The sequence below is a fragment of the Carcharodon carcharias genome, chromosome 28, assembly GCF_017639515.1.
Source record: "Carcharodon carcharias isolate sCarCar2 chromosome 28, sCarCar2.pri, whole genome shotgun sequence".
Lineage (NCBI taxonomy): Eukaryota > Metazoa > Chordata > Chondrichthyes > Lamniformes > Lamnidae > Carcharodon > Carcharodon carcharias.
The window spans coordinates 14057501-14071599 of NC_054494.1; the positions used below are offsets into that span (position 1 = coordinate 14057501).

At 43.1% G+C, this 14099-nt stretch overlaps 1 protein-coding gene across 2 annotated transcripts in view; it reads left to right on the plus strand.

The window, feature by feature from the left end:
- The first annotated feature begins 735 nt into the window (after positions 1–735).
- The window catches only part of LOC121270705 (L-threonine ammonia-lyase), a 49294-nt gene continuing 35930 nt past the window's right edge, over positions 736–14099 (plus strand). For both annotated transcript variants that reach the window (XM_041176049.1, XM_041176050.1), the window contains exons 1-3: positions 736–871; positions 1406–1445; positions 5302–5635. In XM_041176049.1, coding sequence (XP_041031983.1) covers positions 1429–1445; positions 5302–5635 — 351 coding nt within the window. In that variant the 5' untranslated portion in view covers positions 736–871; positions 1406–1428. The remainder of the gene's footprint in view (positions 872–1405; positions 1446–5301; positions 5636–14099) is intronic.

Genomic DNA, 14099 nt, shown 5'->3' on the forward strand with positions numbered 1-14099 from the left:
TCTTACAATTTATCAATAACTTGCTGTGGTAATGTAAAGGCCAGTTCATATTTTTTTTCAGAACTGCCTTGTGTTAGAGGATTTGCCACAGCATACTGTTGTACAATTATATCCAGGCATGTTTACAAACTTTTTAACTCTTGTCCCTTTGTCCAGCAGATGAATTCTGCTTTTAATTTGAACTCTGCTTTTAATTTTTTATCCCTACTTCATAGCAGAATCACTATTTTAATCTTATAATTCCAAATTTATAGCTGGAGTCTCTAATAACTTCGTATTTATAGCTGCATTCCTTCACAATGCCACTATCCATCTCTCCATATCTCACCCAGAGATGCATACAGTAGGTCTTCTAAACAGAAGAACATAAGAAATAGGAGCAGGAGTAGGCCATTCAGCCCTTTGAGCCTGCTCCACCGGATGTTCTACATCAACTCCACCTTGCCACACAATCCCCATATCCTTTGATTCCTTTAGTATCCAAAAATCTATTAATTTCTGCCTCAAATACACTCAATGACCGAGTATCTGCAGTTCTCTGTGGTAGAAAATTCCAAAGATTCACAACCCCCTGAGTGAAGAGATTTCTCCTCATCTCAGTTCTAAATAGTCGACCCCTTTTCCTGAGACTGTGACTCCTTCTATTGTAATGTGCCTTTAAGGAATATCAGCATACAATCAATAGAAAGGAAGTGAGTCATGTGATCCAGTCTTATTTTCACTTTTGCTTTGAGCAGCGCACACAGCAGCTCTGGTGCCTTCAAGCTTTATTCCTATGTATAACTGTTCTCATGTGCCTCGTCCTAATAAGTGAACCCACAACATGTTTACCCAATCCATTATGAGCAATTGGTGCCTTGTATCTTGTACAGTAAGTAAGCCCAAGGTATTATATCATTATAATAACATGACCAGTTTTCAATTCCCCAGCCAAGAGAAGCATTCACTCAGCATCTATCCTTAAGAATTTTACATATTGCAATGAGATCACCTCTCATTCTTCTAAATTCCAGAGAATATAATACCTAGTTTATTCAATTTCACGTCATAGCAAAATCTCTCATTCCAGGAATCAGTCTAGTGAACCCTCCAAGGCACATATATCCTTCCTTAAGGAAACCAAAACTGCACTCAGTACTCCAGTGGTGGTCTCATTAAGGATCTAGACAATTGGAATAAGCCTTCCTTACTCTTATTCTCCAAGTCCTTTGTACCAAAGGCTAATATGCCATTTACCTTCCTAATTGCTTGTTGTAACTGCAAGTTAACTTTCTGTGATTTGTATACAAGAACACCCAGGCCTCTTTAAACACCAACATTTCTTAGCCTCCGACCTTTTAAAATATATTTTGTCTTTCCACGCTTCCTACTAAAGTATCTTCCCTTTAATATTTCCCCAACCCAGCGGAGACCTGACATAAGTGGAGGATGGTGTCTTCAGTCAGGTGAGGCTTACTGGGCTCCAGTGGGGTGGAAATGAGCTCTGCTTATGGGGTGGCTGGTGGGGAGAGGGGAGGGGAAGGGAAGGGGAGGGCTGTGGTAACCCAGACTAGGGAAGTGCCCTGAACTCCCAGCAGGCAGTTCCCTTCAATATTTTATGATAAAAACAAAAACAGAATTACCTGGAAAAACTCAGTAGGTCTGGCAGCATCGGCGGAGAAGAAAAGAGTTGACGTTTTGAGTCCTCATGACCCTTCCACAGAACTGAGCGAATATAAGGGAGAAGGGTCAAATATAGGCTGGTTTAAGGTTGGGGGGGGTGGTGTGGGGGGGAGAGAAGTTGGGGGCGTGTGGTTGTAGGGACAAGCAAGCAATGATAGGAGCAGATAATCAAAAGATGTCACAGACAAAAGAACAAAAGAACACAGAGGTGTTGAAGGTAGTGATATTATCTAAACGAATGTGCTAATTAAGAATGGATGATAGGGCACTCAAGGTACAGCTCTATTGGGGGTGGGGTGGAAAGACTAGCGGGGCATAAAAGATTTAAAAATAATGGAAATAGGTGGGAAAAGAAAAATCTATATAAATTATTGGAAAAAACAAAGGAAGGGGGAAGAAACAGAAAGGAGGTGAGGATGGAGGAGGGAGGTCAAGATCTAAAGTTGTTGAATTCAATATTCAGTCCGGAAGGCTGTAAAGTGCCTAGTCGGAAGATGAGGTGCTGTTCTCCAGTTTGCGCTGGGCTTCACTGGAACAATGCAGCAAGCCAAGGACAGACATGTGGACAAGAGAGCAGAGTGGAGTGTTAAAATGGCAAGCAACAGGGAGGTTTGGGTCATTCTTGCGGACAGACCGCAAGTGTTCTGCAAAGCGGTCACCCAATTTACATTTGGTCTCTCCCATTAGAGGAGACCGCATTGGGAGCAGTAGACTAAGTTGGGGGAAATGCAAGTGAAATGCTGTTTCACTTGAAAGGAGTGTTTGGGCCATTGGACGGTGAGGAGAGAGGAAGTGAAGGGGCAGGTGTTGCATCTTTTGCATGGGCATGGGGAGGTGCCATAGATGGGGGTTGAGGAGTAGGGGGTGATGGAGGAGTGGACCAGGGTGTCCCGGAGGGAACGATCCCTACGGAATGCCGCCGGGGGGGTGAAGGGAAGATGTGTTTGGTGGTGGCATCATGCTGGAGTTGGCGGAAATGGCGGAGGATGATCCTTTGAATGCGGAGGCTGGTGGGGTGATAAGTGAGGACAAGGGGGACCCTATCATGTTTCTGGGAGGGAGGAGAAGGCGTGAGGGCGGATGCACGGAAGATGGGCCGGACACGATTGAGGGCCCTGTCAACGACCGTGGGTAGAAAACCTTGGTTAAGGAAGAAGAAGGACATGTCAGAGGAACTGTTTTTGAAGGTAGCATCATCAGAACAGATGTGACGGAGGCAAAGGAACTGAGAGAATGGGATGGAGTTCTTAAAGGAAGCGGGGTGTGAGGAGCTGTAGTCGAGGTAACTGTGGGAGTCGGTAGGTTTGTAATGGATATTGGTGGACAGTCTATCACCAGAGATTGAGACAGCGAGGTCAAGGAAGGGAAGGGAAGTGTCAGAGATGGACCACGTGAAAATGATGGAGGGGTGGAGATTGGAAGCAAAATTAATAAATTTTTCCAAGTCCCGACAAGAGCATGAAGCAGCACCGAAGGAATCATCGATGTACCGGAAAAAGAATTGTGGAAGGGGGCTGGAGTAGGACTGGAACAAGGAATGTTCCACATACCCCATATAGAGACAGGCATAGCTGAGGCCCATGCGGGTACCCATAGCCACACCTTTTATTTGGAGGAAGTGAGAGGAGTTGAAGGAGAAATTGTTCAGTGTGAGAACAAGTTCAGCCAGACGGAGGAGAGTAGTGGTGGATGGGGATTGTTCAGGCCTCTGTTCGAGGAAGAAGCTAAGGGCCCTCAGACCATCCCGGTGGGGGATGGAGGTGTAGAGGGTTTGGACGTCCATGGTGAAGAGGAAGCGGTTGGGGCCAGGGAACTGGAAATTGTTGATGTGACGTAAGATGTCAGAGGAATCACGGATGTAGGTGGGAAGGGACTGGACAAGGGGAGAGAGAAGGGAGTCAAGATAACGAGAAATGAGTTCCGTGGGGCAGGAGCAAGCTGACACGATCGGTCTACCGGGACAGTTCTGTTTGTGGATTTTGGATAGGAGGTAGAAGCGGGCCATCCGAGGTTGGGCGACTATCAGGTTGGAAGCTGTGGGAGGTAGATCTCCAGAGGAGATGAGGTCAGTGACAGTCCTGGAAACAATGGCTTGATGTTCAGTGGTGGGGTCATGGTCCAGGGAGAGGTAGGAGGAAGTGTCTGCGAGTTGACGCTCAGCCTCCGCGAGGTAGAGGTCAGTGCACCAGACAACAACAGCACCACCCTTGTCAGTGGGTTTGATGACAATGTCGGGGTTGGACCTGAGAGAACGAAGTGCAGTAAGTTCAGAGAGAGAGAGATTAGAATCGGTGAGAGGAGCAGAGAAATTGAGAAGACTAATGTCACGCCGACAGTTCTCAATGAAAAGATCAAGTGAAGGTAAGAATCCAGAGGGAGGGGTCCAGGTGGAGGGAGAATATTGGAGGTGGGTAAAAGGATCTGTTGAACGGGGAGAGGACTCCTGCCCAAAGAAGTGAGCCCGGAGACGAAGACGGTGGAAGAAGAGTTCAGCATCGTGCCGAGCCCTAAATTCATTGAGATGAGGGCGTAAGGGTATGAAACTAAGTCCTTTGCTGAGCACTGAACGTTCAGTGTCAGAGAGGGGAAGGTCAGGGGGTATAGTGAATACACGGCTGGGGCTGGGATTGGAAGATGGGGTGGGGACGGAGGGACAGGCAGGGGTGGAGAGTCCTAGATGGGTGTTGGTGTCGATGAGTTGTTGGAGCTTGTGTTCCTTAGCACTTGAGAGAAAGAGAAAAAGTTTTTTGTTGAGGCCTCAGATGAGATGAAGAATAAAATGAAACTGGGGGCATGCGCAGCTTTGAAAAAGGGTACGGCGGTGCTGCTGGAGGGAGAGGTCGAGTGTGTTCATATGGCAGCGCATGGCACTGAGTGTGGATCTCAGAATGTGATGGGAACAGCAGTCCAAGAAACGTCTTATACCCCTGAGATACCTGTAATCCTGGGTGGGTTCGAAACAAGAGGGATGGAATTTCAGTTGAAATCCACGTGGGGTAAGTCGGAGACGGAGACGGTCACTGAGATTGGTGTGTTTCAACATAATCTGAGGGGGGAGCTGCATGGGATCTCTGACAGGGAGGGGTAGGCGGATGTTGGAAATGCACTTCGACTGCCTGTAAGTGTAGTGCCCTCCCACTGACCTTGCTGGGCAAACAGACTCAAATCCATAATCCTTCTCTGCTACCTTACAGAGTAGCAATGCAGATGTGAGCTTGTCAGTGAGTTTCGTTAAAGCAATTTGCCATTCACTCGGTCTTTTTGGACCTGAAAATCTCTGGAGATTCCTCTTACTGTGTCTCCACCTCTCTGCCCCTGTCTCCTCCTTTAAGATGCTCCTTAAAATTTAACTCTTAACCAAACTTTTACCATATCTCTTTAAGATGTTCAGTGTCAAATTTTGTTTGAAAACATTCCAGTGAATCGCCTTGATATTTTGCTACACTTAAGGCACTATAGAAATGTAAGTTATTGTTGCATGGCTCAGCTGGTGAACCCCACTGAGACATGGAGCCAGCTATCTTTGTCTTTCTAAGTGGTGTAGGTTTTATTGTCCGACTTCCACTTTGGAACCTCTAAGGGAAGAAAGCTCAGCATTGCCACCCAGCACCAACATGTCTCCATTTGTGTTTTGTACAGTGTTGAGGAAGGGGGTCGGCAGGTTCACCAGCACCTGCCTGTGAGCAGTGATTCCTGTCACCACAAGGATGGCCCAATTGGGAACGGATGCCCAAAGGCGATAAACCCGGAGAGGCTCAAGGACTTTGGGGAGGATGAGTACCTGGAAAAAGACGTCAAGATTTGGGAAGTGACGGTTACGGGCCACTCGGAAACACGGCTCAGCAATGCCCTGAACGTGACGGAGTACAAGACAAACAAGACCCCTGAAACCGGCAGCGATCAAGTCCGATTTGAGGACATTAGTGCAGCTGCCTTTAAAATCCAGAATGGATTGCAGAAAACTCCCTGCACGGTAGGTTGATAACTTTATTTTTCAGTTTGAACTCTTTTCATGAATGTTGAGCTTACATTGATAGAGGCTGCAGCATAAGGCTAAGAATTGGCATCTCTAAGCAGGAAAGGGGTACATCCTGGGCTTCAGTAATAGGGGCGTGGAGTACAAAAGCAAGGAGGTTATGCTGAATTTATATAAACCACTCGTTAAACTTCAGCTGGAGTATTGTGTTCAGTTCTGGGCACCATATTATAAGAAGGATGTGAACACATTGGAGAGAGTGCAGAAGTGGTTTACAAGAATGGTTCCAGGGATGAGAAACTTCAGCTATGTGGATAGGTTGGAGAGTTTGGGATTGGTCTCCTTGGAGAGAAGAAGGCTAAGAGGAGATTTGATAGAGATGTTCAAAATCACAAGAGGGCTGGACCTGACAGATAGGAAGAAGCTGTTCCCACTTGTAAAAGGATTGAGAACAAGAGGGCACGGATGTAAAGTGATTTGAAAAAGAAACAAATGTGACGTGAGAAAAAACTTTTTCACATATCGAGTGGTTCAGGTCTGGAATGCACTGCCTGGAAGTGTGGTGGAGGCAGGTTCAATTGAGGCATTCAAGAGGGCATTAGATAATTATTTAGATAGAAACAATGTGCAGGGGTAACGGGGAAAAGGCAGGGCAATGGCACTCTGTCATAATGCTCATTTGGAGAGTGGTCACTTTTGAAGTGTGGTCACCTTTGAAATGTGGGAAAGGCAGCAGCCAATTTGCACACAGCAAGCTCCTGGCCCCCACACAGCAATGTGATAGCAACCAGATAATATGATTGTTTTATGATGTTAATTGAAGGATAAATATTGGCCAGGACACCAGGAGTAACTTGCCTGCTTTTCTTCAAAATAATGCCATGTGGAAATTGAGACACATGTTTATATCAAGACTGATTCTATATCTGTGTATATAGAAACCGATTCACCACATGTGCTCACGATGACTGATTTTATCTCTGTGTATACCGAGACAGATTCTGTCCCTGTGTATAATGAGATTGATTCTCTCCTTGTGTACATCACAACTGGTTTCTTCTCTGTGAATATCAAAACAGACTCTGGGCATATTAAGACTGATTCAGTTGCTGTGTCTTTCGAGACTCATTCTCTCCCTGTGTATATCGAGATGGATTCTATCCCTGTGTATATCGAGATGGATTCTATCCCTGTGTATATCAAGACTGATTCAAAAGAACATAGACATGTTGGTGGGCAGATAAGTGGCAGATGAAGTTCATTGCAGAGAAGAAGTGTGAGGTGATTCATTTTGGCAAGAATATGGTGAGACAGTATAAAATAAAAGGAGAGCCTCTAAAGAAGCTGCAGGAACAGAGAGACCTCAGTGTATACGTATATAGGTCATTGAAGATGGCAGGGCATGTTGAGAGAGCTGTTGATAAAGCATATAGTATCTTAGGCTTTATTAATAGGGACATTGAGTACAAGAGTTAGAAAGTCATGTTGAACTTGTATAGGACACTAGTTAAGCCTCATCTGTAGTACTGCATCCATTTCTGGGTGCCATACTTGAGGAAGGATGTGAAAGCATTGGAGAGAGCACAGCTGAGATTCACAAGAATGATTCCCAGGATGAAGAACTGTAGCTAACAGGATAGATTGGAGAGGTTGGGACTGTTTTCCTTGGAGAAAAGAAGACTGAGAGGAGACTCGATAGAGGTAAACAAGATTCTGAGGGGTATGGGTAAATATTGAGAAACTGTTCCCTCTCTGTAGAATATCAAGAACTAGAGGGCACAGATTCAAAATAATTGACAAGAGGAGTAAATGTGATGTGAGGAAAAAATTTTTTACCCAGAGGGTGGTTAGAGGTTGGAACAAACTTCTTGAGAAGGTGGAGGAGGCAGGTTCGATTGAGGTATTCAAAAAGGAATTGGATTGTTACCTGAGAAGAGAGAATGTGCAAGGTTACAGGGATAAGGCATGGGAGTGGGACTGGGGGGAATGCTCTTTCAGAGAGCCAGTGTAGACTCGATGGGCTGAATGGCCTCTTTCTGCACTGTAAAGATACTGTGATACTGATACATCCGCCTGAGAGGGCAGACAAGGTTCAGTTCAGTGCAGCATCTCTCCAGCGCTACACTGGAGTATTAGTATGGATTTTTGTGCTTAAGTCTCTGGGTGGCACTTGAACCTGTTGGGATGGTGTTACAGAATGTGTCTGTTAAAGAAGTCCTTATCGTCTTTTGTATGTTAACAGCAAGTGCTTATTAACTACTTGTGAATACATACAAATGTACGGTGAAAGGTACAGGCATGGAACTATCTCCATCTTAGGCCTTAACACATCTCTGGCCAACACCACACTGATCCTAGGCCTGGGTCATGCGCCTTCCTACATCATTGTGTGGGTGGTACTGTACTCTCTGATATTAACCCTGTATATGCCAGACCTTCTACTACAGAACCCGCAGCCTACTTAACTCAAATGCTACCCATTGAGCCACAGCATCACGTCAGTGCACTACTCTCATATCCCTCCACCCTGTCAGTTTCAAGCACTTCTAATTCACACATATCCTGGGTTGGATTGCACAGGAGAACTCCCCTTACTTAGTTTCAGCAATAGGACTTAACACCTCTCTCAGAAAAGCAACTCCTCCTGCAACAGTGTGTTATTTTCCAGTGAACCATCCAGTGACATCTCATGACAAGATACCTGTACTCTTTCAATTCTGTGCAGCCCCACTGCCACTGCCCCACCAGTGGTGGCTATACCTTCATCCATCTGGACTGTAAGCTCTGAAATTCCCTCCCAAAACCTCTTTTCCTTTCGCCTTGCATCTCCAACTTTGGCTCAATTTCCAGAATGTCCTTCTTGGGCTTGATGTCAAACGTTTGTCTAATTACAGACCTGTGAAGCACCTTGGGACCTCTGATAATTTGAAAGGTGCTATATAAATGTACTGTGGTGCTGTTGCATGAGATTAATGATAAACTAGGAACGACGTTATACTGAGGACAAGGCGAAGTGATGTGTGATTCACTGCCTCTGCAATGTTTTTCAATGCAATGCTGTGGCCCTTGGGCACTCCTTTAGCACTACATTGAAATGTAACCCTAGATTAGGTGGCAAAAATCTCTGGAGTGGGACTTGAATGTATGAATTTTTTTTATTCGTTCATGGGATGTGGGCATCGCTGGCTAGGTCAGCATTTATTGACATCTTCTGACACAGAGGCAAGAATGCTACCCATTGATTCAAGCTTGGCACTACTGCCTTGTGATTCATGGTCTAAGGTATGATTCTCAGACTCTCAAATGTTTGCTAAATTTTTTTAAAATGTATTTATTCTTTCATGGGAAGCTGGTGTCACAGGCAAGGCCATTCCCGTTTGCCCTTGAACTGAATGGCTTGCTAGGCCATTGCAGAGGCCTGTTCAGAGTCAACCCCATTGCTGAGAGTCTGGAGTCACATGTAGGCCTAGTTATGTTCCAATAGCTGTTTATAAATGAAGACAGACCCCTTCAGACAGAGTTTTATTGCTTGTCATAAACACTCCACCAAGAGAACTAGTCTCAGCTGTTATCCCTTTTATACAACCAAATCGGTACTTAGTTAAACAACCTAATAATTAACAATTGAACTTCTTTAACTGTTTCCTTCTCCAACAGAATCCTCTCTTAAAAAAGAAAGTAACTGTTAATTTTATATAATCACACAAAAAAATGGTAATAACAAACATCAATATACATTTTTTCATTTAATAAATTGACCTTATTCTCCTCCTGAAAAAAAGAACACATGTCTAGATATGTCCACACAAAATAAGTATTTTTTCTTAAAGAAAAAGACATCCCTCTTTGAGGATCACGAGTAACTTCTTGGAGCTCGCTCCTCTTTTGGTGAAGCAGTCAGATATTTGGTAGCTGCTATCAATCCATTTGATCTTGGCAATCTTCTTGTTCTCAAGCATCTGTTTTAAGCTTGCAATGTCAATTCACAATCTCTGTTTGTTAACGCACTTCATAGAGGGAAAATTTTCCCAATGTGACTTATTATCTATATGATAGGTACTGTTCCTGAATGCCCTTTTCCATTTAAAACTTTTCTGCCAATATCTATGCTATAATCTACTATAATGCTATAATCTACTACCTCAACAAGGGCAAGAGTCTCCGCTGCTAATGTACTTTTTACAACTCTTCGTATCTTTTTAAGATTCCCATGCTAAAGGGCACCATTAGCCTTTATCCCCCCATGAGAAATATTATAAATCTTCCCGCACTTGAAAATCCATCACATAGATTTGCTTGGGACGCATCACTGAACACAGTTTCATTTTTCTAACATCACCCAAAGATGGGAAGTTCAAAATGCACTGCTCCATTTTTAGCTTTGTTAATGTTTTGTTTGCCCGAATGATTTCTTCAGCCTTCATCATTCGTTTTAGTGCCCAATTCCAAAATGTCAAAACTGATGTCCGGCCTTGTTTGTTTGCCTAGCCAATTGATTTGCCCAGTTAGACTCCTGAGTTCCTCTTTTCATGTTTCAGAAGCCGCTGTATCTTTCTGGGAGGCCCTGCCATGACTAATTGCAATGGGACTGATGTTCTCTAAGTAGGATTGCTGATGTAAAAGGACGTGTGATCCGCTCTACCTGATTTCCAATCCACTGTACTTAAACACATCAGAAGCCTGACTTCTAACTTTAAACTCCGTTCTGAGCCCACTAATGACAACTGTTTCAAATTCGCTACTACCACCCCACAAAAAAATCATCTACATGCATCATAAAGATGCCTGCAAGTTTCCCTCCATGGTGCCAATAAAACATTGCCAGGTCTGCTTCCAATTGAAGAGAGCCCAACTCTAACAAAACTGACCTCACTGAGAAATACCAAACTCTGGAGGCATCATTTAAACTGTATACACATTTATTTAGCTCCCAGAGAGCTCCTTCTGTCTTTGGCACCTCTTTTGGTGGACCGGAGAAAAACTTCCCTTTGAAGTTGGTGCCCCTGCAAAAAAGCAGCTTTAGTATCAATGGACTTACATTCCCAAGTATTTTTGGCTAATAGAGCTAAAAAGATCTTCAGCATAACTCTCCTTGCCATAGGATAATCTACTCTTATATCCTGATCACCCAATTTTTCTTCAAACCCTGGTGCCACTAGCCTGGCTTTAGCTTTATAAGTCCCATCAGGAAGTACCTTTTCCATGCATATCCATGTATGAGATAGAGCTGGTTGTCCCCTATCTGGCATCTCTGTGTATACCCCAAATTCTTTCCAACTATGTAGTTCTTGCTGTTTGGCATCCTTTATTAATTTATCATGTAATTTGTTTAAAGCTACTAAGACTTCTCGATCACATGGGCTTCTGCTCCTTATAGCATTACCAATTTATGCCATATTCCTTGACCTTATTAAGCTATGCCCTCTATCCTGCCTTCTATCATGCTGCAGACTGTTACTGTTTGATCTCCCTCTCCCATTTATAGATTTTCTTTCAACAGTTCACGATCTCTCCCTAGAGGCATGTTCACTCCCAGACCCAATGTCTGGACTGATACTGCGTTTCCATGCCTTCAATTTTTGTGCTTCATGTTCCCAATCCAAAGGCCTAACTTCCTGTCCTTTACCTCATACATTTAACCAGTTTTTATATTTTCCAGTGGCCTTCCCTGCTCTACCTACAGTCGTCGCAACCCACTATTGATTGGCCCCTCCTGGCATGTATGTAACTTTAGTGCCAAATTTCAGCAGTCGTCCTCTGGGACAAATTGTCTCATCTTTTTCATCTGAATTACTGTCTCCATCTTCAGATACCCTATTAACTTTGCTACCTGGTCCTCACAATCATGCACATATGGGTATGAGAAGTACATGGTTCCTCATCCCTTCCCACACTTTCCGAACCCACAAATTTGTAGTCCACGCCAACTAACCTTGATAAGTGTACTCGAATAGTCTGGTTCCCATGTTGTAAAATGACTATTTTACCATCTTTACCTATAATCTTTCCCAAGCCTTTCCACTTGTTAAGTCCTTCTCTTTGAAAGTATACCATATCTCCCTGATTGAAAATAGTTTCCGATGGACGTACATTGCATCTTAGAGCTCACCGAATTCTTTCTGAAACTTCAGCTTTAAGGAATGCTCTTCTACCCGCGTATAGTGCATTTAAAATGCTCAGAAAAGGTAGAGCTAATCATAGTTCCCTCCCAAGCTTGGGGATGATCACTCAGGACTGAAGGAATTTTGGGGTTTCTACCAAAAACTAACTGATGTGGACTATAGCCCCCAACCATCTTGGCATGGACAGCCAATGCTGGAGCAGATGTTAATTTACAGCTTGGTCTATCCGCCAATATTTTACAAAGCGTCTCATCTAGAACCACATGATTCCTTTCACACACTCCATCATTAAAGGAGCTTTCAGCTGTGGTATTCATAACTATTATATTCATGTTTTTGCACATATCCCAGAACTCGTCGTTAGCAAACTCCCCCCTTCTCATTAGTGAGGAATCTTGCTGGTGGTCCCAATCCACTTCTCCATTACCTGATCCACAATTATTTTCTTTGCAGTATATATGATTGTCACCTGACTAAACCTTGTTGCCAAATCTACAAAATGTAAAATAAAAATGTTCTTTTCTTTATCCCACATCTTTAAATCCATCACCACAACTTCATTGAAATCCCTCGCTAAAGGTAGACGGACTATCAGCCATGATGGTGTCCTCCTGTATTTCTTACATATAGAGGAGGTGAGCGATAAATGTGATGTAAGTTTACTGTACTCTCCATCCCTTAGCAAAACTTTTAATCTTTGTGAAGAAGGGTGGGCAAATTGCCAATGCCATTTTAATGCAATTTGCCTTCCAAATTCCTATCCCCTGACGTTAATAACATTTCTTTAATCTCCTGAGCAGAAAAGTTAGGTTTCATTAAAGGAATACAGTAATGTCCAGATTGCGTAAATTGTAAATCCACAGGTTTTCCAAATACAATGGCCTTGTCATTTTCCATGTCCGGCTTCATTTGCACTTTTTTCATCAGTGGTCTGCCCAATAGTAATGATATTTTGCTAGACGCTACATCTGTGCTGATGAAATGATTGACTCCAGCTATCTTACAGGGAATCACTTCCCTTTTTAAAGATTTTAGGGTATTATCATCTCCAAATCTAAAACTTGTGGAGCCCTCAAATTCTTTAGCCTTATTCCGGTCCTTGTCATTTAAGGTGTCCAGATAGCATTTTAACCAGTCTATTCCACAGACTGTAGATGTGCATCCGGTATCTAGCGCTGCACAGTTGAAGGACTCTGCCACCAAGACATTCATCACTGGGCTGAAACTTCTTGTAGCTAATACAATGCCCTCTTTTCGATCAATATCTCCATCTTCTTCTTCTGAATCTTCTGTCTCATGTTTAATTTTGAACATCTTATTATATCATTTAAGACAGTTCATTGCATAATGATATTTTGAATCACATCCAAAACACCAATTGACCACAACCTGGGTGTTTCTGGGGTTTATTCTTTTGTCATAAATCCCTAATTCTTTCCTCCTGCCATAATTATCCAAAGTGTTTCTGTCCCCATTGTTTCCAGTTTCAAATCTCCTTTCATACTGATGCCTGTGTCCTGTTTCTAAACGATCTCGCCATCCTGTTAACATTGTATCCTCCATTTTCTGTCTTACCACCGAATGGCCCATTTGCACCATGAACACTGCTGGAAGGGAATTTTTTCCATGAAATCTTTTTTAGAGCTTCTGACGTCTGTTCTAGCCGTGTGTGTCTTTCTGTAAACTTAACTCCCGTGAGAACTAGAATCCTGTCCATATTTGATACTTTGGCACAGTCTAGTAACTTGAACACCAGCACCAACTGTGGAATTTCTAGACAGAACTTTTGCAGTCTTGCATATAGCCGACTGAATTCCATTATGCAATCTTCTATGGAACTTTCTTCCAACTTTCTAAATTTGTCAAAATCGGACCATGCTTCATAAGCACTTAATATATCATCTTTTTTTATAGATCTTATCCATAAAATCTAATGTTTCCAAACCTTCATCCATGTCCAGATGCTCAGGCTCCAACTCTGAAAATACTTTGCATCTTATATTGCTTTTGTATGGTAACAAAAGTCCCAAGGCCATTCCCTGTTTTTTACTTTGGCAAGGATGTAACCTGTGTCCACATGGTTACTTCATTCTTCCATTGCTCATAGGGTTCACTCTCAAAAAACATCAGTGGGTAATCATATCCCAAAACTCTCCATTTTGATTCAGCAATTCTCCTTTTTTTGAGTGACTCCAAATCACTCTGCTCTTAAAGTTAACTCCAAATACAGTCTTTTGTCCGAAGAAAACTTCATTTCCAATCTTTTACTTACAAGCAGCAACCATCCTCTGCTACCACTATTAAGTTCCAATAGTTGTTTAGAAATGAAGACTGAAACC